The 27,981-nt window shown below is 33.8% G+C and overlaps 3 protein-coding genes across 4 annotated transcripts; 1 reads left to right on the forward strand and 2 right to left on the reverse strand.

Annotated features, from left to right (window-relative positions):
* The first annotated feature begins 1,258 nt into the window (after positions 1-1,258).
* On the forward strand, positions 1,259-12,184 carry LOC112511824 (isochorismate synthase, chloroplastic). The gene is made up of 16 exons (XM_025117616.1): positions 1,259-1,303; positions 1,394-1,588; positions 2,980-3,218; positions 4,138-4,255; positions 4,352-4,468; positions 4,563-4,709; positions 5,298-5,372; positions 5,479-5,547; positions 5,678-5,796; positions 5,985-6,042; positions 6,153-6,263; positions 8,835-8,919; positions 10,579-10,676; positions 10,969-11,061; positions 11,471-11,556; positions 11,848-12,184. The coding sequence occupies exons 2-15, from the start codon at positions 1,421-1,423 to the stop codon at positions 11,537-11,539; spliced, it is 1,566 nt and encodes a 521-aa protein (XP_024973384.1). The 5' UTR covers positions 1,259-1,303; positions 1,394-1,420; the 3' UTR covers positions 11,540-11,556; positions 11,848-12,184.
* A 454-nt stretch (positions 12,185-12,638) lies between these two features.
* Positions 12,639-14,688, reverse strand: LOC112510810 (pectate lyase-like). Its single transcript, XM_025116158.1, has 4 exons — positions 14,507-14,688; positions 13,328-13,982; positions 12,983-13,225; positions 12,639-12,870 (listed from the first exon to the last, which is right to left on the reverse strand). Exons 1-4 carry the CDS (start codon positions 14,686-14,688, stop codon positions 12,649-12,651), a joined length of 1,302 nt encoding a protein of 433 aa, XP_024971926.1. The 3' UTR covers positions 12,639-12,648.
* A 1,724-nt stretch (positions 14,689-16,412) lies between these two features.
* Positions 16,413-19,839, reverse strand: LOC112511825 (hypersensitive-induced response protein 1-like). Of its 2 annotated transcripts, XM_025117619.1 has the most exons (7): positions 19,736-19,804; positions 19,420-19,468; positions 19,001-19,222; positions 18,276-18,396; positions 18,109-18,200; positions 17,904-18,000; positions 16,413-17,024 (listed from the first exon to the last, which is right to left on the reverse strand). In XM_025117619.1, the coding sequence occupies exons 3-7, from the start codon at positions 19,187-19,189 to the stop codon at positions 16,666-16,668; spliced, it is 858 nt and encodes a 285-aa protein (XP_024973387.1). In that variant the 5' UTR covers positions 19,190-19,222; positions 19,420-19,468; positions 19,736-19,804; the 3' UTR covers positions 16,413-16,665. The 2 variants fall into 2 exon arrangements, with proteins under 2 accessions (XP_024973387.1, XP_024973386.1); XM_025117618.1 differs by lacking the exon at positions 19,420-19,468 and having other exon boundaries at positions 19,736-19,839.
* Between the last annotated feature and the right edge of the window lie 8,142 nt (positions 19,840-27,981).

A 27,981-nucleotide genomic window follows, 5' to 3' on the forward strand; every position in this document is an offset into this window, starting at 1 on the left:
AAATTATAGTGCAAATATAAAAGTGAAACCGAGGATAACGACTTGGCAACATGAGGTTCGATTGTTCCTCAAATCTGAATTAGGGTTGACTTTTCATCATCTCACATTGGTAGAAAGATGATAGTTTGGAAGAAGATGATGGATGTTTAAAAGCGTGATGGAGCATTGAAATCTATAACAATGGTTGAAATAAAAAACAATCAATTGGTAAATTTTTCGCGTAAAACGAATGCAAATGATACATTTTTTTCTTAACAAAGTTGAGATTATTGTAGCATTTATAAAAAAAAAATATAGTTTAAGTATCTATTATATCACTTATATATACATAGAATGAAAATGTTGACTTAATGACGTGCTTTCATCTGATGTAAGTATTCTCCAAATCGTGATTTACGGTGTTGGATGAGGTGTTATAAATATAAATACAATCTAGAGTTTTCAGACACATCGCACTTCTGCTCGACTCGAGGCTTTTACGTCTTTTTCTTAAATTGAGTATTGATCACAGCGCAACGTCTAGTGTCGAACACTAGTTATACTAAAAGTTGAATAGACAAAACTACTCTTTATAGACAAATTTTTGAACAAAATGGGAAAAAAGTATGATTGGTCAAGATTGAGTTATATTAATTGTACAAATGACATAAATTACATTTGAAACGTCAAAGCAAAGTCTATGTAGTAATGATTAAACACTTGATGTATATTTAATGGATCTAAAATTGCCAAAAACATTGTATGTATTAATTTTTATATAACAATAATTATCTTGTTATACCACTGTCAAAAGGTTCTAGATTCACCACTGATATTCCATGCTATAAACAGGGGTGGATGCAGAAAATTTATCTAATGGGTGCCTAAAAAAATTCATGATTTCAAGGTTAAGAACACCCTTTCAAGTGTGTATGTTTTTAATTAAACACCAATCCTGAAAAATAGTTGTAAAAAAGAGTTGAAAAGTATAAATGACCTAAACAACATGACTATATTTGTATTTATACAAACAAATACAAAATATATATAAATAAGAAAACCCCAATTAAACTTTACTCCATGGGGGGCTCCACTCATGATTAAAAAAACATATCTTGTTGTGTAAGTAGTTGCATTGCAATTATAAGAGAAAAGAAACACAAGCCTTTTTGCCACCCCCGCCCCCCACCCAAAAAGAAAAGGGAAAGGGAAAGGGAAAGGGGAAAGGGAAAAGGGAGAGATGGCAGGCCACTGTATTGCACAATTTATGGAATCCAACATCTTAGGGGCAACAAGACCCATCACTCTCTATACCAACACTCAAGTGAGCATCAAATTCATTTCTTTTTTTCAATTATTTTATCATATCCTCGATACAATTCCAATTATAATCGGTGTTTTATGTTTTTTGTAGAGATATAATCATCTCTGCTCATTATCGATGAACGGTTGTCAAGTTCGAAACCCTATAACTCCCCTTGGGATGACTGAAACTCGCACTTTTTCACCGGTTTCGTCACCTGCCATGGCCATGGACCGATTAAATTCCGCAATTATAAAGTTGGGGTGCGACCCACCGGTGTTCGAGTCCGGAATCATAAGGCTCCAGGTAAGGAACTCTGGGTTTTCTTTTTCCCCTTCCAATGTGGTCTTATCTATTGCAATTATGGGTAATGGGAATGTGCCACGTGGTTGGTTGTCATTTGACATGTTGTCACTTCCCATTCTTTTCTTACACAAGTGATGGAGAAAATGATTGGAAAGTTGATAAGCTTTTGGTCTCAAAGTTTTAGAAAGTTATTTAAAAGAAGTAATCCAAATTTATCTTTTTATTAAATATAATATTCGTAATATTAATTCTGACTTTATATTAGGTCATGTTTAACATTAATAAGCTGGGTTACTTTTTGATATTATTGTGAAAATTTCGTCTGATATGTTTTTATCTGGTTTTATGAAAAACTGTTTTATACATTGTTTTGATAAGATTAGGGGTGTTTTTTTCCGTTATTTTTCAACATTTCTTTTTAAATCATTTTATATTATTAAGTTTTTCATCTGTAAACGAAAACGAAAACGAAATTCTCCTCTTCTAAAATCATATTTCAGATATTGGGGTTTTACATATTTTAATTTTACTAGAAGAGTGCTCATATAATATAGCGAGATATATCTTAATTTTAATGTTTCATTTTATTATTTATCTTTATCGAGATAATACGATTTTTAATGGTTTTGAGAAACTGATAATGTTTTTATTTTTAAATAAAATATAAATTTAAAGATATCATAAATATTTTGAAAAAAAGATATATCGATAATAATACCAAATTTACTATTTAAAGTTTTTATTTTTTTTATATTAATTTAATATTTTATTTATAACTTAATTTATATTTAATGACGAAATAATTTATTTATCATTTAATAATATAATATTTTATAAAGATAATAATTAAGTTATTTGTTATAACTAATGATTATTCTAATTATATTTTAAATTTTTTATATTCATAAATCAAAATGAAATGTTTATCCCGTATTTAATTATGTCTATTTTCAGTTAGTTACACAAATTTAAAAATAAAGCTTTAATAAGTTGTACTTACGTACAATTTACTTATAATCTTAAATTTTAAGTAATATGTATCAATAAATAATATTTTATATATAAAAATGACTTTTAAAATTTTTTATCATATGTTTTACAATATAGTAAGATTTATTTTCTTCACGATGACACGTGATAATTTAGGTCTGGATATTTTTATGGAGGGAAAGTCTGAATACGAGGATAAAAACTAATTGTACAAGCCATTTTTTTCTGTTAAGCCGCCGTTATAAATAACTGTCAATGTATGACTGAAGGAACAGGATCCTGTTAACAAACAACAAACTGGTCTTTCATGTAAATAGATGAAATTTTGGTTTTTGGAATTGAAGTTAGTATGTGATTATGTTACAATGGCATGTGAAGTTAATTGAAGTTTTGAATGGAAGGTTCCAATCGAACAGCAAATAGAAGCAATCGACTGGCTACGTGGTCAGCAACAATTTCAGCATCTTCCTCGATGTTTTTTCTCCGGAAGAAGGCAACCAAGAATCAATGGAAATGATTTATTTGATTACGACACCAATAATCGGGATTCATCTCCGGTCAGCATTGCTGGTTTGGGATCCGCTGTCTTCTTTCGCCATTTCACCCCCTTTTCACTCCATGATTGGCGATCTATTAAGAGGTAGTATTATCTCTCTCTATTCCATGCATATTCTGTATATTTTATTGTGTTCCTTTTTTATTCTGTTCTACTTAAGGAATCGAAATTGAGAAGCCCTAAATATTTATTTAGTTTACACCAATTTGGAATACCAATTGAATTAGTCGAAGATCACCTACTGGCAGTGCTTACAAGGATTTTCGAGTGTCGATGCTTCTTCAGATAAGCGATTGAATCTATGTGTCTCTTCATATTGTACTTTATCTAGTAATTCCTTGGTATATTTGGAGAATGTTGTTTGTAATGGTTTGGTGATATCGGTCGTTAGGACAAAATAGAGATGGGTACTAAAAGAAGTTAAAACAGGCGTGACCAAATGCTTTTACAATGCATTGTTAAGGACTCGGTTCTTGTATTCTTTTTGACCTGCTAGGATTTCCTTAAGTGAAAATACTTGCTGAAATATTACCAAGAGCATCTATGCTAGGTTAGAAAGAATAGCTATAAACATGCCATTCAGATGCTTTTGGTTACCAGAAGCACCACCCTGAACATGCTTTTCCTTGTAAGAAGAAGTAAGTTTGAAACTTGAAATACCTTCAATCGCTTTTTGTTACCCAACACGTGTTCTATTTATATAGGCATGATCGACTTCAAATAAACTTAAAGAGGTTTGCAGTCTCTTTTAGCACTCCATCATTTATTAGCTCTTTTCCCATGAAACATATGTTGCATCTTGTTCAATTCCTCATTCGCCAGCAAGCATGGAACATATGTTTTCTAAATCAATTTTGTCTCATTTTCATCAAGTAAATTCTTTAGGGAGATACGTATGGTATATTGACCTTTGGTTCCATTGCTAAATTAGATGCTTTTAGATTTTCCATTCGCTTTCTTTATGTTTTTTAACCCATCTAAAATTTAAGAACTTAAACTAAAGGTTCCTTTCTAAGAAGTGCCCATTGATTCGTGCTTATGGAGCCATCCGCTTTGATGCATTGGCTAATATATCATCTGAATGGGAAGCTTTTGGATCATTCTTCTTCATGATTCCACAGGTAAAAGCAACTTGTTTATTCTGGGACAGTTCTCCCCCACCCCCACCTCTAGTGTAGCATGTATGGATGCCTCATGCTTGGTGATTGAAACTACAGGTTGAGTTTAATGAGTTTGAAGGAAGTTCAATGCTAGTAACTACTATTGCCTGGGATCAATCCCTTTCATGGACATTTAAGAAGGCAGCACATGCACTTCAGGCAACCATGGGACAGGTTCATTTCCTGCCAAGTTTTGCTTTTGAGGAGGGTCAATTGGGCAGTCTGCTATTACTGATTCTGATTAAAACATGCTTGTGTATTGATGCAGGTTTCATCCAGTATTGTAAAATTACGAAAAGAGGTTCCTACTACATCCATTCTTAGCAGCAATAATGTTCCCAGTAAGAAATTGTGGGATTTTGGTGTTAATAGAGCATTACAGATGATAAACAAAAACAACTCACCACTTATCAAGGTATTATATCAGCTATTGCTTAAATGATGTAGCTTTACTTGCTTATAGTTCTAAGAGCAGCTCAATGTGTTACTCCTGAATTATAGTTTTAAATAAGAAAATGACATAAGAACCAAGCAACTCACACTTTGCAACCCATTTCCTCTCGAATTACTAAAACAGGCATGAATGACGGCAAACTTTTAAAATTAATATATTTCCTCCCTTCTGTTGGTGGATCACTTATTTTCTGTCCGTTATGCCTCTGTGGCAAGCTTTATATTTGTTTCTTAAGAAAAGGATGACAGAAAACCGATGGACCTTCACATTCTAAGCCATTTCCCCTTGAATTACAAAGATCAATAACAAAAACAACTTTAAAAATCACATGTTTTCCCTTCAGCTGATGGATCTCTTGCTTCTCTATCCAACTTTTATTTTGAACTATATTAATTGGAAAATATTTTTATTAAAATTGTTTCCACTTCCATGAATAAATGATTATCATTGTTTTTTTTCTATTTAGCTTCACACCTGCACTTGTTCATCCCACACCATCAATATCTATAGTATTCTTTATTGCTCTCCTCACTCATTTGGGTTTTTTAGGTTGTGCTTGCACGTAGCAGCATAATTAGGACCTCGGCTGATATTGATCCTTTGACATGGTTGGCATCTTTACAGGTGCTCTTTCGTTTATTCTTTTTCTTTATTTGATGTCCTATCACTATTTTGTGCACCATAGGCATGATTTCATGAATCAGTTAAGTTTATTAATCATGATATGTAGGTTGAAGGTAAAAATGCTTACCAGTTCTGTCTTCAACCTCCTGATGCGCCGTCATTTATTGGGAACACTGTAAGTGCAGCTATTTACTATAAAAAGTTCTATAAATTATCATCACAATCCAAAAAAGTACTTCATGAACCTGATAGTGAGGTAATCCTTCTATGTTCCGTTAATCACTTACTTGAACCTTCATGAATAGCCAGAGCAATTATTTCATCGGAACAGATTTGACATTTATAGCGAAGCAATGGCTGGAACCCGAGCTAGAGGTGACTCAAAGGCCCTGGACCTGCAGATTGAACTGGATCTACTTTCCAGGTTGTTGCTGGAATTGAGATTGCTCTACCTGAATCACCTTTGTGTTGTTATGTATTGTGTTTGCTCATGTAGATGTATGTGTGCGTGTGTCCGTGTTTTTCTCCATTGGAAACCATCAGGTTTTATGGATTAAGTTTTAGATTAGTGTAATCCTTACTTTTCCTTTTCATTCCCTTTCCCTTTTGCAGCTCTAAGGATGATAATGAGTTCGCTATAGTGCGGGAGTGCATAAGAAGAAAACTAGAGGTAAATGTGGAACATTACTGGGTGGGGAGTTATGAGTAGTTCTAGTATATTTGGATTAAAAATGCTAATACAATCATGTATTTGCCAAATGAATGTATTCTACTCTGTAGGCTGTATGTACAACAATATTGGTTGAACCAACGAAAACAATTCGAAAGCTCCCAAGAGTACAGCACCTTTACGCCCGATTAAGAGGCAGACTGAGAAGTGAAGATGACGAGGTACACTTTGTAATGTAATTCATAGGCCAAGAAGATACATTATATTATAAAAAACCTCACCAAAGTTGAGGTGGGTGTGTGAGTTCATTTGACGTATATAAATATTATATACTTAATAAAAATATATTATATTGAACAAGACGGTATAGACTACATATATGGGTTGACTGCTCACATATTTGATAGAAAGGCTACTAAAAGATCCAATATCTCTAATATTCACACTCAAATTACTATTTTGCATTCAACAATACTACTGAAGACTTGTGTAATATAGCAGTCATATTCATAAATTTGGTAAAATCCTGACTCCTGAGACAGTTATTCCTTTGCACCATCACCATGAAGGGTTTTCACGAAGACAGCAACTTATTATTTAACATGAGCACAAAAGGTAACAAAAGTAATAAGATCCTAGCATGATATCTTTATATATATATATATATATATAATCTGTTGTAACTCTTCTTTAAATATCCTCACCTAGGCGGTGGAGGATTTTAATAATAAAACTTCAAAAGCGGTAAAAGCTTTTGTCCAATAGAAATAACTTTGGGCGGTGGGTTTTTACATTATAAAATTCATGATTTCTTAACCATGAAGATATAATGATTTCAATAATAAAATAATGATTTCACCCGAATCATTTAAACACAATAAACACCACCTCATGTATGCTTCACACCACATGCATACATGTATAAATCATWTATGKCATGYCATMTTTTCACATATATGCATGCACAATATCATGTTCACATATATTGTTCATGCATTTCTACTTTGGTATGCATATTTCACGTAATCCACATAATAAACATGTATAAATTACCTCAATTCTAGGTTGTCTCAAACCTGGTTATAACATTCTTCCCCTCTTAAAAGAATTCCGTCCCGGAATTCATTCAAATAACCATGGATATTTTTTCTTTCATTTCAGATTCTAATTCCCATGTTGCTTCTGATCCTTTGTGAAATAACATTTAAAAACAAAGATTTAAAGCACTAAGTTTGCTTCTCAAAGATGTAAAGCTTATTTTCCAAACTCATAAATTCATAAAAGATTTTTCATAAATAACCAGCATCTTCTGGTTCCATTATGAGGGTCAATCAGAGCCCCTCTGGTCCTTGCAAGGTATAACCAGAGCTCCTTTGTTCCTTGCAAGGTATAACCAAAGCTCCTCTGTTTCCTCATAATCAATGCTTTTACMCAAAGCATCAACARTCACGAATTATATTATCTCCAATACCATYACATCATTACCATCATTTCTACTAAAGACAACATCTCTAAATCCTCAAATCACCAAGAAGTRAGAACTCYAATCTGTTGTAACTCTAATAGTTATCATGGTAAGAGTTAGGCGATGCCGAAAACGTCCCACCTTATATCCTCCAGATTCTCTCCTTTGCATGATGTTCCACCGTTATATCCTCCTGCTCATTAATATGAAGTAGTTCATCCAAAGACAGACCTCAGTCACATGTCAGAGTGAACCTATTCATAATCCTCAAACCAATATCATGGTTCCAACATAGGTTTATACTCAAAACCTTTTATTCTCAAGAACAATCCGTTCTCCCAAAACAGTTTAAAACTCTTGTTTTTCTGTAAACTCTTTCAAACTGTTTTAAAAACCCGGATACTATTTAATTCTCTCCAAAACAGTTCCAACAATAGATTCAAACAGCAACTTCTCAAGGCTGTTGAAGAACACAAATCTGTTTCATATTTATCAAAATCAGATTCCAAAATAACATCATAAAACTGTTAAAAACAGTTTATCATCTTATCCTCAAAAAACCCAATATCAAACTCAACAGTTGATACACAAATATATGAGGAAAATAGTTTCAAAACCACTCACAGTTTATAATCAACGGTAGTTAGGCTATGCCGATATCGTCCCACCTTATATCCTCCCAATAATCCCCTTTAAATGATGTTCCACCCTTATATCCTCCYRYTCATTAATATGAAGTAGTTCATCCAAAGACAGACCTCAGTCACATGTCAGAGTGAACCTGTTCATAATCTTCAAACCAAATCATGGTTTCAACATAGGTTTATACTCAAAACCTTTTATTCTCAAGAACAATTTGTTCTTCCCAAAACAGTTTAAAACTCTGTTTTTCTGTAAAACTCTTTCAAACTGTTTTAAAACCCAGATACTGTTTAATTCTTTTCAAAACAGTTCCAAAATAGATTCAAACAGCAACTTCTCAAAGCTGTTGAAGAACACAACTCTGTTTGATATATATATATATATATATATATATGATTTGTACAAATTGGGTGGTTTTTATTTGAACGTTCCTTTATATATATATATATATATATATATATATATATAACCAAGTAACTCCAGAAAACTCATCCACAAAAGCAACAGAAAACCTAAATCCCCCAATATACTCCAAAAGACAAGGACTCCAAATGCCAGAATCAGCTAGACTGTTTGTTCTTGTCATTCTTATTTGGTGTTAAACTTTTATATGCTAGGATGAACAATATATGTTGCTCGCCCTTGTTGTTTGCCAAATACTTAAAAAAGTCTTCTCTCTCTGCAGTTTGACATTTTATCTTCACTTCATCCAACTCCAGCTGTCTGTGGATTCCCTACTGAAGAGGCACGAGTTCTGATAGCAGAAACTGGTACATGTATATTCCTTCATCTTCTTCTCTGTTATGTCATGCCATGGTTTTCTCTTTATGTTTTCATTGATTGCCGAATACCTTCTTCCCTTTCACTTCCTGCTATCATCAAAATGATTCTTATACCAGCAAAATTTTATGGTACTAATGGTGATCAGTTGGTGCTGATGTGCAAGCTATTTGATTATGACTGTCACACTATTAGTTGAGTGATGCAAGGGCGATCAGGAGTTTCAGTTCCTTTCCATGCTGAATATTAATTGTTTTAAGCATAAAATTAATGCAAGAACGGTCAAAGTGAAAATCTTAATACATAATATGGTACAATTGTCTCAAGCATGATTTAAGTGATTGCTAACCTTGTGCAGCTACCATGATTAATTTACACCTCTCCGAACTATTAATGTTATTATTTAATTAATATACAGCAAGCATCGAACGTGCAAATCTTAACACACTCTTTCTCTATTCAAGTAGCTTGCTAGCCACAATTTGTGCAATGGCAGCTTAGAGTTGCATCCTTACTAAAATTATTATATTGTTTCTTTATTTCTATTTTTACCTTTGTGTTTGCCCTTGACTGGTGGATTCTGACCTTCCTCATTAGTATGCAATGTTGTCTTTCAACCTATGCTGTTACAGCGATCAAAATTTGAAATAGCGGTCAGGACCGTGATTTGATAAAGCGGTGGTATAACGGTCCACATGTAGCGGTTCTCGTAATCATTACAATTATATATAAATGTATGAATAGATGCATAACATAACATATAGCTTGAAGATGAGAACATGTGAATAGAAGCGATGAGCAATCAATGTTGGAAGACAATGTTGTTGTGAAAAGAAGATGCAAATATATAGACCGGAATAGAAGAGATGAGAGAAAATAGCGAGTTTACACACCAATATTGCAAATGAAAATCAGCCCCCTAGCTAGTAATCCCTTAATCGACTTCTCTAAACTCTTTAAAAGGCCAACTTAAAGCCCAACTCCTAATTGCGGTTTTCACTATGCTATTGCAAGTCAAAATTGCGGCCCAATTGGTGATTAGCGCTGCTATTAGCGGAACCGCTATTTCCCCTAGGACCGCTAATCGCTATAGCACATATTTCACCGCTATAGCACCGCAATTAACAACATAGCTTTCAATTCATATGAAGAGAGAAAAAACAAAGGAAAAAAGAGGAAAATTCGATGGGATCTTACATCCTCCCATTACATGTGTATAAAACTCTTTTCAGATGAAGGACCTAACCTTGGAAATGAAATTTGATAAGAGAAAATTGAAACCAAATACAAGATAAGTGATTGCTATTAGGTCGCCAAAATGCACAAACCAATACTTCTTTTGATACCTAAACTGATTTGCGGAAGTATATCCAAGATCTTTCTCCACTACTCTAGGTCATTTGCTGCCATTTTAAGTTAAAAACCTATACATAAGTTCGACATCCTTTTTCTACGCTTTTGGAAGTATATAATAATATTTATATATGGCAAAGCACACACACTCCTTGCCATTGGTGACCACCTTCAAGAATGTGGGGTTACCAGATACTGCTGGGCCAATAGCCCTTTGATGGTTGCTAATGAGTCATTTACTGTTTATATTATCTATTGTGCTTGTTCGATCCTTCATGAGAATTTGTGCTGCACAGAAATGTTTGACCGAGGAATGTATGCTGGTCCAGTTGGTTGGTTTGGAGGAGGAGAGAGTGAGTTTGCTGTCGGTATACGTTCAGCCTTGGTTGAAAAGGTGAGTAAAGAAGTTCCTCACATGTGACATTTGCTCATGCTTGCTATCTTGTGTGTGTGAGCAAGGTGTCCCATTTATTCTATTTTTCTCTATTAGATGACATCAATATCCTGAAGCACATCAGCGTGAACTTCAGTATGGAAATTATGGGTATTCTTATTTTACATTTTGAGTATTCTGCTTTATACTAAGGTAGATATTAACTCAAGTCAGGGACAATGGCATATTTTTTATGGATTGTCATGTCAATTACAATCATGCTTGCAGTTTCATGATACATTTATTTCTCTAGGGGCTTGGAGCATTAATCTATGCTGGGACAGGGATAGTGGAAGGAAGTAGTTCATCACAAGAGTGGGATGAACTGGAACTGAAGACATCTCAGGTTTGAGTGTTTCCTTTTCTGCATGTTAATGTTACTTTTTTGTTTCCCAAATACCATTTGAAGTGCTTGAAGGCCTTGGAACTAGTGTTAGACCTGTCAATGGGTTGGGTCTTTGATCTAAGATTCAATTTGATCATATCCAGTTATGTGATCTAACAGATCGAAGAACCTGATCCATTGATCCAATAATTGACTTTTTTACGGATCAATGATTGGGTCAATACATTTAAATGGTAAAAACATTATCTTTATTTTATATATTTTTTCTAATGTTGAAGTCACATCTCACATTTCATTCATCATCTTTTTTCACTTTAAACATGTCATCTGCTCCCCCAACCCAATCTTCCTCACTATTTGATGGTGGTACGATGTGTAACGTAATTTTGATTTAAACATTGTCCTCTAGTTCACCAAGCTGATGAAACTGGAGGTGCTCTCTCTTGATACAAAGAAGACGATGTTATTTGAAAAGTAAAACTAAAAAGTGTAAAGGTTTGTGATTCTAACTATAATCCTTTATCATGTAATATCTTTCATGCATTGGTGTAGTTTTCTTCCAGAAATCACATTAGTTTGAGTGTTTATCAAAGATTTGTTCATAAATCTTGATTTGTACAAATTTACTACAGTAAGGACCAACCCGATTTCTTTTCCCAAATATTAGCTTGTTTAATATTTTTAGAACTAAATTAAACTGGCCAATTAAGTGATTAAGATATTGGATATGTCAAATTGTATATCTAAGTTATTTTTTAACCATAATTGATGATGGTGAAACTTCAGGGACCAGATTATATGTCGTGTGGACTGACCAATCATCACCTGATGCCTGTCTTCATTCATTCACCTAAGGTGCAGATGCCAATGCAGGTGACAGGAGCCGAATGTTGAATTTCGCCCCCACCTAGGAAGATTATTTTGATGAAGATAGCTTTCTTTTTGCTCATCAAATGTTTAAAGTTTGAATGATCACCAAATCAATTACAAGTAGATAGTTTTGTTTTTGTTTTCTTTTTGCTGAACAGCCAAAATAGTTATGATCTTTGGCTGGTTTTACCTCTTTATTGACTATTATTTGGGTTTGAAACCCTGCTTCATTTAATACATCAATACTTGTATATTTAGCCATGTTTTGGGATTAAAACCTTTGAGTACTCCCAACATTTGCATTTTCCATATTAACCTAGTTTTACTTCTGCACCAGCCCTTTGATCTACACTTTATGACTGCCCAAATACAAGACAGGTCCTGGGTCTGATCCTCCCCCCCCCCCCCCTGCGTCGCTAGCCTCAGCCGCTATGCCCTCACATTGGTGTCCTTGGAGGCGGGTTCTGTGTGGGGCCGGTTGGAGTTGCCGTGAATCAACTTTTTCCCAAATATACCAGTAGACTAAAAGACAAGAAACTGTTTACATAAGAAATTTACTTATAGCTAAAATAATATATACAAACATTCTAGGAATATCTAGTTCCCCTGTTTGAAGAGAAGAGAGATGAGATTAGGGGGAAAAGAAAGCATTAACACATGCATTTTGCATTACGAAATCTATTATGCCATTAAAGAATTGGAGTTTATGCATAAAAGCTAACATGGGGTGTGTTCAACACAGTTAAGAGCACCAGAAAAGCGAGTAAGGCTGCTGACGTATGATCCAGGCTTTGGACTAATCATATCTTCCGTCATTTTAAACTTGTGTCCAGGATCCCCAGATTGTACAAAGAAGGCTCCATTAGTCAGAAGATCTCCATCTGACTTCCATATCCAGTGTTTCCATTCACTTTCAGGTGCATGAGTCCTTTTTGTCACCTGAACCATTAATATGTATACATTAGACTCAATTAGACCCTTTCCAGACCCCCACCTCCGGGTGGTACGTGTTTGGTTAGACCCAATTAGATGTAGTCAAACAAGGGTTTACCTCTTTGGCATTTCGGTCAGCAGGGGCTACGAACCGGTTGCCCTGGCATAAGATTGTAGGATGACTGCTGCCACCGATAGCATACATGAGCCAGTGTGTGTAGTCATTGTTGAGAATATGAGCAAACCCGAATCGGCATCTTGGCATTCTTTGCACCAAACCTTTGCCAAAATGGGTAAATACTACAGTTACTTGCATTATCTCATCCTGTGGATTGGTGTCACTTGCTCCAAACAACAGTACCTGCATAACCATCACAAATACTTTAGGTGGACAAATATGTAGCAGTTTTTTATTTGGTTAGGGTTTGTTTTAGGAAATAGGAGCAGGTTTAGGATTAATTACATCATTGTGGTGGGTGAAATGGCAGTTGGAGATGGTAACTGCTGTACTACAATTCACAAGGTCTATGAGTCCATCTTGACAGTTGGACATAGAAATATGATCAATCCACACATTTACGGCCCCGAACAATGATATCCCGTCACCATCACTTCTCGTACGGAAACCTTGATGAGTTGTTGAATCTCTGATGATCCCACCATTTGCTGCCTTTATATCATGAATCTTGAGGCTATGAAGGATTATATTTTGCACAAACTGTAGAGTAAGACCTGCTCCATGTGCTATGTGCACTTGGGCCCCACGACCATCGATCGTCTTATTGCCGGTCATGATCAACTCTTGAGCCAACTGAATCACCATATCACGCTCGAATATTATCCAAAGGGGTTCTAGTTGAATTACAGCATGTCGTAGAGTTCCTGGCTTAGGGTTAACCATGTCGTTATCAGATGGATCTGTGACAACGTAGATCTTCCCATCTTTCCCACCGGTGGCTTTCCGGCCAAACCCTTGAGCACATTCGGCTAGCTTCTGTCGGTTTTTAGCCCAGTTTCTGTCGCACCTCCAGCACTGGTCGATCGGGTTCGTGGTCATGCATGGCCCATTGTACTTTTTGTGCAGTTTCCTCGTGTTGTTTCTTCTCCCTGTTACAGTCCTTCGCAAGAACAAAACAAAATTGTCATGCTTGATTGCATGGAAATAAAACACCATTTGATTTTGTTTGGTTTTCGTTTGAGAAAATGTCAAGTTTAGTATTCAATGCTGACATTTTAGATATATTGAGCTTGTTTGGTTTTAGTTTAAATAAAATGTCTATTTCAATATCCAACAGGGGCAATGACTATGTGAATGTGTACTTTGAAAGTACGTTTTCCGAAATGGATTTTTTTTTTCAAACTATAGATTTTGAAATACACAATTTTCAAACTACAACATCTTAAATAAGACTTATGAAAAATGGTTTCCCAAAACATGAACCGGATGTTTCATATTAATGTATTTTGTCTAACCTTTCACAAGTAGTATATGTATTATCATAAATGAAAAGTAGAAGTCGTTGGATTTTACACATACAATAAACCCGATGCATTTACATATTTTTGCATAGTATATCTGTTTTTATTTCGATAAACGAATAAATGAAACAAAAAAAACGGCACTGAAAGATAAGAACCTTACAAATGAACTTCATGGTTAAGTTGGTTGATGACTTCCTCGGGCTTAGAACGGTACGCAACACGAGCACTGCTCTTTGCTTCTTCGGCTCGTTTTTGCCAAAATTCATCATAATGGGCAATATTCGCCTCTATCGTCGGAACGGAAAAAATAAAAAACAAGAAACAAAACCTAATTCCCTCCATTTTCTTAACTATTTCTACCTATTTCTTTCTTGAATTTACTCCTAAAAACCTAAATCTAACCAGGGTTAAGTTAGCCCAAAAAAACCATTTTTGTACCTACAAAAATGGTTACATATGGGTTGGGTTCTATGAAAACTTTTTGGGATTCAAGAGAATTAAATAAATAAAAAAGTGAAATTGGAAAGTTGGGAGGAAAGAGAGGAGAACCATTGGTCAAACTTAGTCAACTTGATCCTTTGGATGCAAATGAATCAACTCTTTAAACCATGCATGCAAATTGCAATTGCAAGGCCCATATTTTTAAGAAAATCCCCTTCTCACAATTTATAATTAATTGCAATTTGTGGGTCAAAATTTTATATTATGGAAAGTGTAATTACATTTTTTATAGCATGGTAACAAAATATGTTGTATTTAGGGTTTAGGACTATGGTGGATATATTTTTAAGTCATCTTTTTTAAATACCAGGAGTTTAATTAAAATTTCATACCTTTTTACACATTTATGCCAAAGATAGAATCTTTAACATCAGAACAGGTCATTTGAAGGTTACTGAATTAAATTCTTGTTTTTTACACAAAAAAAAAAACTTCTCTAAGATCATTTAGGAGCTGTTTAATTGGGAAAATTTTGATTGGGAGTTCTTTTCGTAGATGAAAAGAGGGTGTTTCTTAATTGGGTGGGACGAGTTTGGAAAAAACTTGATTTTTCCATTTAGAAGCTTGCTAAATAAGTCACTTTATATAATATTAGACCACTACCAAACAATCATGTATAACCGATCGAATAAATTGCAGGTCTTATCAAGCATTAAGTTGATAAGAAATATTATTGTTATATATGTATCTTCTTTTAGAGTTGACATCATGAATAACTAATGATTTACAACATTATTATAAGCCATAAATGGTTTAATTGGTAATGCAACATTTGTGGGGAATTGACATTTTGAGGCCACAAGTTTTATAGTTGACTTTAAATGGATGTCAAAATTAGTCAACACATTTGAATTTAAAAGGTTGAAGTCACACCCTTCCACTTTAAAACACATCTCCTAATTTCATGAGAATCCAACCTCATTCAAATTAAGGGATTCCCAAGTTTGGTAATCCAATTTTCTCATATTAGTTGCTGTGTTTTTTTTAGCTTTTTAACGTGTTCGGGAAATGAAAATTGTACAAAAATACAAATAAAGTCGGTACGAGGAGTTGAGGAATGGGAGAGATTTGAAAATGGCACGACAACCGAAGAGAAAGAGCATGAAAAGAAAGAGAAACACGAGGGCAAAGAGGACGGAAGCGGAGAAAAAGGCGAGGAAAAGGCTAAAGATGAGAAGAAAACGAAGGACGATAAGAATGACAGTCAGGGTGGAAAGAAGATGGAGGAAAAGAATACTGAAAATAAAACGGACCCGACAAAGTTAAAAGCCGAGCTTAACAAGATCGATCCCAAATTCATGCACTCAACGTAATACGAGAATAAATACTCAAAATACCGAAGGAAAAAAAATCTAAATTATTGTTCCTTCAAAAAATACATTATTAGATGGACATATGATATAGCTGTAAGACTGTTAATCATTTGTCAAATTTGTGCATTTATATTCTTAATAATCTAAAACTATCAAGTATGAATATAGCCTGAAATTACACATATACCCTCAACCAAGGGATGTATTGATGAACATGACCTACACGTTATATTGAATTTAGCAACAAAAAAGTTTTAGATGAACAATTGTTGTACTCTTTAACATAGAATTCACATATTTATACATCGTACCTTCCAGACCTTTACCCCCCGGATAAAACATACTGGGCTCGTTTGATTATGAATTTAATACATTTTGATATAGTATGATCAAAAAGGTCCAAACAAAATGAAGTAAAAACTATAGGCAAATCAATATAACACAAAGCCATACACTTCACACGTAAAATGGAGTTCACTCAGAACTTGAGGGGCGAAATTGTAAATCAGCTGGCGGCCGAACCCTGAAGAAGTCCATCACGTATCTGAGCAGCGACATCACGAACCGCACCGGGCCCGTGAGGAATGAACACGGCCGAGGATTTAGAGGATGCACCGATTTCCTTCATGGTGTCGAAATACTGAGTCACAAGAACCATGTCCATAACGTCTTTCGCAGTGGTTCCAGGAACATTGACCGCAAACCCCAACACGCTGTCTCTTAAACCGTCGACAATGGCTTGCCTCTGGCGTGCAATGCCCAACCCCGACAGGTATTTGGACTCGGCCTCCCCCTCGGCTCTTTTGATTTGGAGGATTTTCTCGGCCTCGGCTTTTTCAGTGGCTGCCATCCTCATTCTTGCAGCTGCAGATAATAAAACGCAACTAAAATGGGCTTCGTTTGTTTGATCATTTAGTCTTTATCAGTTCGGGCCAATCTATAAGGTTTAAGGATAAATCAACATTCGATTGTGGGTCCATGTGTGAAGAAATATGTAGCAAGCTGTCCCAAATGGATAGGAAAATATGATTCGTGAGTTCCTTATAAGCTCAAAGTTTCGAGCTACCACTAACTTCCATCATGGTTTTTAGTTGATTTAGAGGTTATTGGGTTAGCCAAGCTATGAGACATTGCAAAATAAATATGGGACCTGCATACAAGAGAATGGCATTATTCGCTTTGTAGCAAGGCCATGTTTGACAACGATAAAAGCCAGCTTAAATTTTTGGAGCTTATCAAAAAAACTCCGTTTGGTCAGCCTTAGGGGCCGTTTACTAAACACTTACTTTGGTAAGTGCTTAACACATAAATTTCCTCATTGGATGAATATGAGAAGGGCCAAGAATCTTACAAGGTAAGAGCGATGAGAAAGAATGAAAGATGACGAGTCTTACCCGGTTAGTGAGGGTGACGACTCTTACCCAGGTAATAGCTTGTCTGGTAAATTGTTGCATTCGATATGCTTTGATATACTAAAATCTTACGCATCTAAATAAATTATAGTGTTGACTTCTACTGGTAAGCGCTTACTTGGTAAGCGCTTACTGGGTAAGCATTTGGGTAAACGACCCCTTAGACAAGCTTATATGCTAGCTCTTTAAAAAACTACTTCAAGTAGTGCTTCAATAAGCTCCAAGGACCTTTTCTACTTTTTTCCAATTATGATCCTTCCAATTAGTCCTCTTAAGTCATTTTACATTATCGTCTAGCTGATATAGATATTTTATATGGTCAAAAGTTTACCAGCATTGATCTCATTCATTGCTCTCTTCACATGCTCATCTGGTTCTATATCAACAATCAATGTCTGAACTATCTCATATCCATATGCAGACATAGCCTGCAAGCAACGTTCACGTTTACAATCAAATCAAGAATCAGGGTTCATCAACATCAAAATTTGAAGAAGAAAAAACCCGTGTATCAATTCAAAAATATGCATCATTACTTTTTCAAGTTCTTCTTCAACAGCCTTGGCAATTTGATTCTTTTGCTCAAAAGCATCATCCAGATTGAGTTTTGGAACAAACGCTCTTATAACTACAAATGGAGAACATACCATATCAAGAGGATACTACAATATGAAGATAAAATCTATATGTTGATGAAGGTTACCATCGAAAACATAGGCCTGGATTTGGGACCTTGTGTTGCTGAGTTTATAGAAGGCATCACTTGCCTTGTCAGCCAGAGCACGATATTGTATGGAGGCCACGACGTTCACAAACACATTATCCTGAAAAACCAACATAAACTGTTTTAGTAGCTCAACTATAAGTATGTTTCAACAAGTAAAAAATGAACATTGGACATGAAAAACCATATGGCTGTGTTTAGCAAACTAGCTGATAAGCTAGCTGTTGGCTGAAAAGCTAGTTGTTAGCTCATAAACTAGTCACATTTAGTAAAAACTAGTTGATAAGCTACATTACAATGAAAAATGACCTAAAAGGACATGTTAAAATATTATTTCAATTAACATATAGAAGACATAATTGACAAATAATTTTTGAAAAGAACCCCTGAAGCTTATTGAAAAGCCATCTGAAGTAATTTTTCAAAGCTTAGCTTGTAAGCTAATTTACGGTATACCAAACGAGACTTGTGGGAATTAGACAAAAAATAAGGTGACTTATGGTTCCGAAACATGGTCTATATAAACGATGTATACAAGCAACATACCATATTACTATGTAATAGCTTGTTAAACTATGCGTCGAATTTTAAAAATACCCAAGTCTCAATATCAATCTTAGATTGAAGTAAGTGAATTCATGTTAAAATGAAGATTGTAGATGATTTTAAATAGGGGAAATATGCAAAATGAATGGGGAAAAGACCTTCGTTTTAGTCTCGCATTTTACATCCAACTGCTGAACTCTTAGAGTAAGATGACCAGCAAGCTGACTTCCAAATATCCAAGGGACACAATGACATCCAGGCTCCAAAACATCAGCAAATTTTCCAAAAGATTCCTTGATGGCAACAGTGGATTGGTCTACCTGAACCAAACAGAATAGGTTTCCCATGATCTTATACCAAAAAGCTGTTCAAGGGGACTCCTGCACAGGCATTTCCACAAAAACCTTAGTTGCAAAAACAGAATGCAACTTGAATTCAAGATTCAAGCCCTTATCTAACAAAATATTCACATGATGACGATTAGATACAGACCACATTGATTAAATCATTAAATCTTAACCAATTAGATTCTTAAAAACCTATAATCAATTAGGAAAATTGCATAACAGTGGCAAACCTGAAGAACTGATTTCAGAGCCTAGTATAAACTATCTTGGCCCCAGGATCTAGAACATATATACAAGTATATTAGAACGAGTATTATTTTATCGAAATTCCATCATCAATTACAACCATGGTTTTAGAAGCCCATAACGCAATCTACATCCAAGAACTCAAATTCTTAATTACCCGAGTTGAAAGAAGTCATGGCATTAAAAGAACACGAAACCCTTTTCAGAAACATCGGTGTTCAAATTACACGCACAGAGAGACAGAGTGTTCATGTGTGCACAGTTTGTATACATCTAGAAGAAGACAAAGAAAGGGCTCACCAGGAGAAAGACGATGAAGATGTGAAATCTTGAAGAAGAAGACGACGATCGTGGAGAATGAAGGACGACCCAGATTGTGAAAAGTTTATAGGATGTAAATAGATAGAAACAAGGACGAGATACAGCTGGTTTTCTACTTTTCTCCGCGGATGAAATCGAACCATGCCGTACGGATATTTTTCAGAAGTGTTCCTGATCTGTATTGGTTTTTCCAAACACACCTTTTAGTTTATACATATGCAAATATAACCCCTATATTTCAAGGAACGCCGAATTCCTTTGATAATTTTGTTTATGTTTTGTTGTAATCTTCAACCATATTAATTTGGAATATGAACGTGATATTTATCATAAATGTTGTAGCATATTCATTGTGAATGTAGGATTTCTGATCAATAACACATCTATATTCACCATGAATGTGTGATTCATGATGAATAAGATGAATAGCATTTCCATATTCATCATGAATGTGTTATTCATGATGAATATTCATCTTGAAGAGGAAGGTTCCCGGGTTTCTAATCATTATTGTGTTCTTAACGGAATTTCCTTCGGTTTTCTATAATGTGTTTTGTTGTATGGTCTATCGTATGTAAAGCGAAAAAACTAAAGATTTGATGCTTGTGACATCAATAATGACATCTTGATAAGATTTATTAGCAATGTTAATAAATACTTGATAGAAAAACACATATCAACTTAGTGAGTGATATGTAAACCACCGGTGATTCTAGTACAACATCAATAATATATCTAAATCATATGGAAAGAGAGAATAATTTGTACCAATAATCATTGACAGACTCATGAATTTTTCTGAGCATGTACATCTTTAAGGTGAATCAAAGGTCTCTAAAGTTGTAGTTTGACAAAAGAAAAAAATAACACGGTTTGACCGAGGAAAAATTTCAATTGTGTCTATGTGATACAATACATTGTTACAATTGGAATTGGCCTTGACTTTCTGAGCAAGATATAAGACTATATCTTATATCCAACATATTTTTGGCCGAATTCCACAATTACGTGGGACTTTTTTAGTTGATTCTATAATAGATAGTAGATGCAACAACAAAATATAATTTAACCAATTTCTTAAATGGACTGGGTTCCTATGAGAAATAAAGTTATGGTGAGAAGCGTAAGAATAGATCTTTACCCTTGGATTAATCCTAATTAAATGTTAATACTAATGAGGTGCATCGACTCAATTCCATCGCAATTCATTGATGGACATGAGATTAAAATTGATAATAGGTTTCGACCTTTTCTTACGCTTCTAACCATAAGGCTGCGTTTGGTATATGGGACGGGACGGGACAAAATTCATTGTCTCACGTTTGACGCAACATGGAACAAAATAAGAACTCATGTCCCATGTGACAGGGACAAGATGGGACAAAAGAGGTTTTTCCTTGTTCTACCAAAATAGGTAGAACAAGGTGAGACAAGAATGACACGAAAACTAAAATATTACTAATCTACCCTAGTTTGAGGTATAATCTTAATATGATGTTTGTTTTAATGGTCATCATCGCTAGTTTCGACCGGCGCCACCAACGGCAGTCATCGGCGGCCACATCCACCTCCACCTCCACCTTCTCTTCCACTACAACATCCTCCACCCTCTGCACAACCACCGTCCATTTCCACCACCACTACCGTCGTTCGTCATCTCCAACTCATCCTCTACTACAACAACCTTCTTCACCACCTCCACAACCACTGTCGACAACCAACTACCACCGTCCATTGCCACCTTTACAACCACGATTGACCACCGACCATCACCACATATTAACATCAACACTACCACCATTGGCCACCTCCAACTCTTCTTATACCGCAACAACCTCCTCCATGACCTCTACAATCACCGTCGACCACCGACCACCAATGTCCATTGTCACCTCTACAACCACCATCCACCACCACCGTCCATTGCCACCACCACTGCCACCATTGGCCACCTCCAACTCCTCTACTGTAACAACCTCCTCCACGACCTCCACAACTATCGTCGACCATCAACCACCATCTTATATTGCCACCTCACCTCCAGCATAACCACCATCACCACTATCTTCACTACATCAGCCACAACTACCCCATCCACCGTTATCAATCGCCACCACCACCATAATCCACCATCTTCACATCCTCTATAACCACCGTCATCCACCAACCACCATTGCCTCTACCTCTATAAAACACCGTTGAACACCCCGACCACCACTGGCCAACGCCACTACTACCATTGGCCACCACCACCTCCATCATAACCAAAACCACCTCCACCACCAGTACTACCTCCACCACCACTATTACCTCCATCAATTATATCAAAATTTTCATTCAAATTTGATACCATTATATATGTATGTATTCATTTATATGATAATTGTGTAAAAATATTTATAAATTAAATTTTTTAATTATTTGCTTTATTTGTGTTAATTATAACTATTATATAATATTTAAACACATCAAATAACTTTTGGTTGTAACTTGTCTAGTTCTGTCTCGTCTAGTCTTAGTCGTACCAAACACTAGACATACACTTGTTTTGTCCAGTCCAGTCTCGTCCAGCCCTGTCTAGTCCTACCCTCTTGTTCTATCCAATCATGTTTGCGTACCAAACGCTATCTAACTTCCCTTCTTACACGATTCTTAGTCTTTCTTACATCAACTTATTTGAACACGTCATATACCGATTTCAAGTATTATCAAATTTAAAAATAAAAATAAAAATCCATATAAAGTATTAATCTTGAATGTGATTAGTTTTATTTCTTTTTCAATTTATTTCAGATAAAGAGATGTTGGCATTAAAGCGAGACGAAGAACGACTTTATGATTAATAGGTAAATTGGAAGGAAAAAGATTTAGAAAAACATAAGCAAAAATAACACGTGGACAGTTATAAAAAAAATAGTAGTAGTTGATTGATAAGTTTGTACCTTTCTATGATAAATGTCTTGAGTTCAATACTTTTACTTCCATATCTGCTTTGTAATTTTTTAGTAACCGGAATTTAAACCATGAAAAGCTAAAATTTTGGTATAAACAAGAATTGGAACCATGACCACGCAAGTAGCGCATCAACCGTTCCAACTACTTCAAATTTCTGTTACAAATTTGGTTTTTAAAAATATAAGAGTATCTATCAAAATTAAGCGGATGCACAATTTCAGCCGAGAAAATATTTTCATTATAATGAAACAATTGAGTGGTGGCACGTACACCCCCAACTCCCTTAGTAAATCTACCCCTTCCAACAATAATATATATTGACGATGATATTATGATAAAGGCTTCGAATAATGGACGACTGTGATATGACACTAGGGCTGGCAAAATGATTTTTGATCCGTTGGATAAGGGTATGGATAAAGAAAATCTTATCCGTTACCCGTTTATTTGAAATTTTAGTGGGTAGGGTATGGATAACCAGTTTTTCATAACCCGTTACAATATATATATATATATATATATATATATATATATAGGAACCTAATCAAATGAGAACTAATTAGTTTGTGGTAACCGTGAGATCCAATCTCAACCACAAATCAATAGATAAATTAGGAAATTTATAATTTTGGTAATTTTGAATTAAAATTTTAATGCAAGGACATTTTTGGTATTTTAAAACTCTCTTTCTCCTCTCTTCTCTCTCCATCCTCCGATGATACCACAATGGCATCACAATGCATCATATATGTGATTGGGTATCACACTGAGGTCGTTTGTGTGGTCGATCGGAGATGTAACAAAATGCATATTATATATGCTTGGGTATCACACTGTATCTTTTGTTTAACAGAGTCAATATTGTTAGGTATCACAGTGGTATCACCGGAGGATGGAGAGAGAAGAGAGGAGAGAGTAGAGAAAATACCTAAAATGTCCTTGCATTAAAATTTTAATTCAAAATTACCAAAATTATAAAATTTTCTAATTTATCTATTGATTTGTGGTTGAGATTGGATCTCACAGTTACCACAAACTGGTCAGTTCTTCCTTGAATGAGCCCCTATATATATATAGGCACATTCAAATGAAAACCATGCAATTCTTAGAAACCGTGTAAACTAATTTTGACCAATAGGAAAATTTCATTTTTTTCTAATTAAATTTAATCATTAAGGGTATATTGGTCATTGCATTGTTTTCTATTAAATATGAAAGTTATTAATAAATCTTAATTAAGGTAACATAATAAAGAAAATTTTATAAATGGTAACATTTAAATATTTAATTAAATTATAATATTAAAAATTGGATTTTCTTATATTGAGTCTCGGTTTATTATTGTCAAGATTCATGAAAATCGTAAGTTATTAGATTAATAAATCTATGAAATCAGTAATAGAATAAAAAAAATTCATGATACCGGTTTCATACATGGTGAAATTGGTGCATGGAGTAAGTGAAAATAATTATGAAATGGGTGCATGATGAAATAGGTGCATGATGAAATGGGTGCATCATGAAATAGATGCATCATGAAATGGATGCATCATGATATGGGTGCGTGAAGGAAGTGAAACCATTTCAAGAAAAATAAGAAAAGCCTGTGTAATTAGCGAAAAGTGAAACAATTTCATTATTAATAGCGTGAAATGACAAATGACTCATCAAACCATGCTAGCCGATGAAATTGGTGATTGAAGAAAGTGAAACCATTTCATGGTTTCTAAGAAAATTTTGTGTAATTAGTGAACAATGAAAATTTTTCATTATCAAAATGAAACGGATCCATCTATCAATAACATGCAAATGACAAAATCTGATCAGGATTACGTTGATTAGTGTAATGATGAAACTGTGAAACCATTTCGTTCATGTAATGTAATACAATTTTTTTTAATTTCTATTCATGAAAATGACAAAATCTGATCAATTATTTTTTAATTTCTATTCATGAAACAATATTTGATGACATTGTTTCATTTTGTTTTTTTTTTGGATGATTTTGTTAACTTAATGGTTAACAAACCATGTAATGCTAAATGCATTGACTTTATGAAGCGTGTTTGAATTGGAAAAAATTGGCCGATGAAATGGATGCATAAAGAAAGTGAAACCATTTCATAATTGTTAAGGAATTTTATGTAATTGGCGAACAATGAAACAATTTCATTATCACAATGAAACAGATCCATCTACCAATAACATGAAAATGACAAATGTCTTATCAGGCATTAGCAAACAGTGAAACCATTTCATAATTGTTAAGAACATGTTGTTTAATTAGCAAACAGTGAAACCATTTCATAATTAGATTGAAACGGATCCATCTACCGGAAACTTGAAAATGACAAATGTCTCATCTAGCATTACGTTGATTTGTGTATTGATGAAACTGTGAAACCATTTCGTTCATGAAATGTAGTAGTAATTTTTATTATTATTCAAAAGGTTTCATTATGTTAAATTAATTATAGTGTGTTTTATTTTTATTCTTGATCTATTTTAATGATGGATGTTATTTTTTTTATAATATTTGAACATAAAATTAATATATTATTTTACAAATGATTTTGTTTCATTAATATTACGATATACATGATATGATTGTCATTAATATTACCACTAGCAAAGTTATCGTTTTACCCTTTCTGGGATTATAAAATAAAATTTTATTTTTAATTTTTTTTAATTTCCTAACATAACCTAAACTAATCTTGACCAATGATCAAGAAAATGGATGAATGAGATTGGTTTACATGGTTTACATAAATGAGGGCGGTTTATATTTGATCGCTCATATATATATATATATATATATATATAGAGGAGTGATCATATTAAAACTGCCCTCATTTGTGTAAACCGTGCAAACCACCTTCATCTGTCGATTTCATTGTTTAATCTTATGAAAATTTTTCATGAAATTGTTTAATCTTGTGAAATTGTTTTATATAATACTTTTTTTTGATGAAGTTGTTTCATATATGGTTGTGAAATTGTTTCATATAATACTTAATGAAACTGTTTCATATATTTCTCTAACATTAATGAAACTGTTTCATCTATTTCTCTAAAATTAAAATAATGAAGATGATAATATCTATGATTAACACCCTCCACAATAAAAATGATTAATCAACCTCTCATAATTACAAAAAAATGAACAAAATGAAAAATTATGATTGGTTGAATACGGTTTATACGGTTTGTACAAATTGAGTGGTTTGCATTTGATCGCTCCCCTATATATATATATGTGTGTGTATGTGTGTGTGTGTATACATCTGTGTGTATGTGTAGCCATAAGTTATTTTGAGAAGTGGTAAATATTTGAGAATTGAAGAAGCGATCCTATCTCTTCATACGGTCAATATCGGATTTGACTAGTCAAAAATTGCGCCTTTGAATAGTCAAAATTTGCGGCTTTACCAAAAACAGATATGCGGCTAACGAGTTTATATGTGGACCTGTGTGATTCGCATATGAACCATATGTTCATATACGAATCCGTGTAATTCATATATGAACTAATTTAACTGATTTATATATGAACTAATTAATTGATTCACATATGAACATATAGTTCGTATTTGAATCACAAGGGTTCACAACCCGTTTGTCGTCTATTTATTAAAGTTACAAAAATACCACTATATCTTCGGCATACCCATGCGAGAAATTATTCGGTGCTTCACAGTCAAATCGCAAATGTTGAGCAGATAAAAGAGTAAGATCACTTCTTTACTTCTTAAATTACCACTTCCAAATGAACCTTTCCCTATATGTGTGTATATATATATATATATATATATATATATATATATATAGAGAGAGAGAGAGAGAGAGAGAGGAGCGTTCGAATACAAATCGTCTCAATTTATACAAACCATACAAACTAATAACAACCAATCACATAAATCCATTTGTTTTTCTCTATTTTGAACTTATAAGAGCATTATGACCTTTTGAGATTACAATAGTTATGTTTGATAAATATTTAATATTAATAGATAAGTTTGATAATTCTTTAATTTATATGGATTATATCTTGATTAAATAACATATTTTTAGTAAATATTTAATTGATTTATCCATTAAATATGTTGATACAAATTGCCATCTTTGAAAAATGTACAATAATTGTTGATTAAAGAATATTTTTATGTTTCATCATTTGTTAAAATATCCTCCTTTTATAGTTTCTAGGTAACTCTATTTCATCATTAACAGTTTCATTATGTTTCATCATGAACAACTTCATTCTGTTTCAACATTAATATATTCATCATTAATAGTTTTATTTTGTCCAATGTCACAGTTTCATTTTGTTTCATCATCAACAATTTCATCATACAGTTTACAATGAAACATGTTCATGGAATTGAATGCAGGAAAGGAGATTTCAATGATCACAATAGTTTACAATTTATTCTCGTTTTGTCATTTCTTGTTGAAAATAATAATAATTTATTTTAGTTTTTGCTTTACTAAAATAACTTGTTTTAATTGTGATCTTTGATCATGAAAATGGATGGATGTAATTGGTTTCTAAGATTTGTATAAAAACATTGTTTACAAAGTAAACTTCCTCTCTCTCTCTCTCTCTCTCTCTCTCTCTCTATATATATATATATATATGTATAAAGTTAAATATTGATATATACACACACACAATTTAATTTACTTTATATATTTATTGAGTAAAATAGTTCATGAGAATTGAATGAGAAGCAAGACGAGGTCCGAAAAATAAATATTGTTCTACAATTTTTAAATTATTTTTAAAACATTATACTATGATTATATTTAGAGTAATACTAAAATGTTTACTATGACAAATTAGATATAAAATAATTACTGATATTTAAGAGTTTATGTTTGTCATATATGTGTGAGGTTTAACAATATTATTTATAGTTCAAAATGGAATTTGGTTTTACCATTTATCCATTATCATCTTTATTACCCACTATTTTAATAGATAGGGTAAGATGTGAATAATAGGTTTATGAGACTAATAGTTATCTGTTTTATTACCCATTATTTTAAATGGATGGGATAACGAAATAACCCTTACCCTACCCATTGTCGGCCTACATGACACCCATCGAACATCATCTGTCTTAACTTTTCGTAAAATAACATTGTTTAATGCTTATCTATATTATATTATATAGCATTTGACAAAAACTCTTAATAACAATTTTTTATTCACGGAGTACTGTTTATTAATGCATATTACTTAAAAATCAAGATTACAAGTAAGT

This window comes from Cynara cardunculus (assembly GCF_001531365.2).
Source record: "Cynara cardunculus var. scolymus isolate 2C chromosome LG 4, CcrdV1, whole genome shotgun sequence".
Classification (NCBI taxonomy): domain Eukaryota; kingdom Viridiplantae; phylum Streptophyta; class Magnoliopsida; order Asterales; family Asteraceae; genus Cynara; species Cynara cardunculus.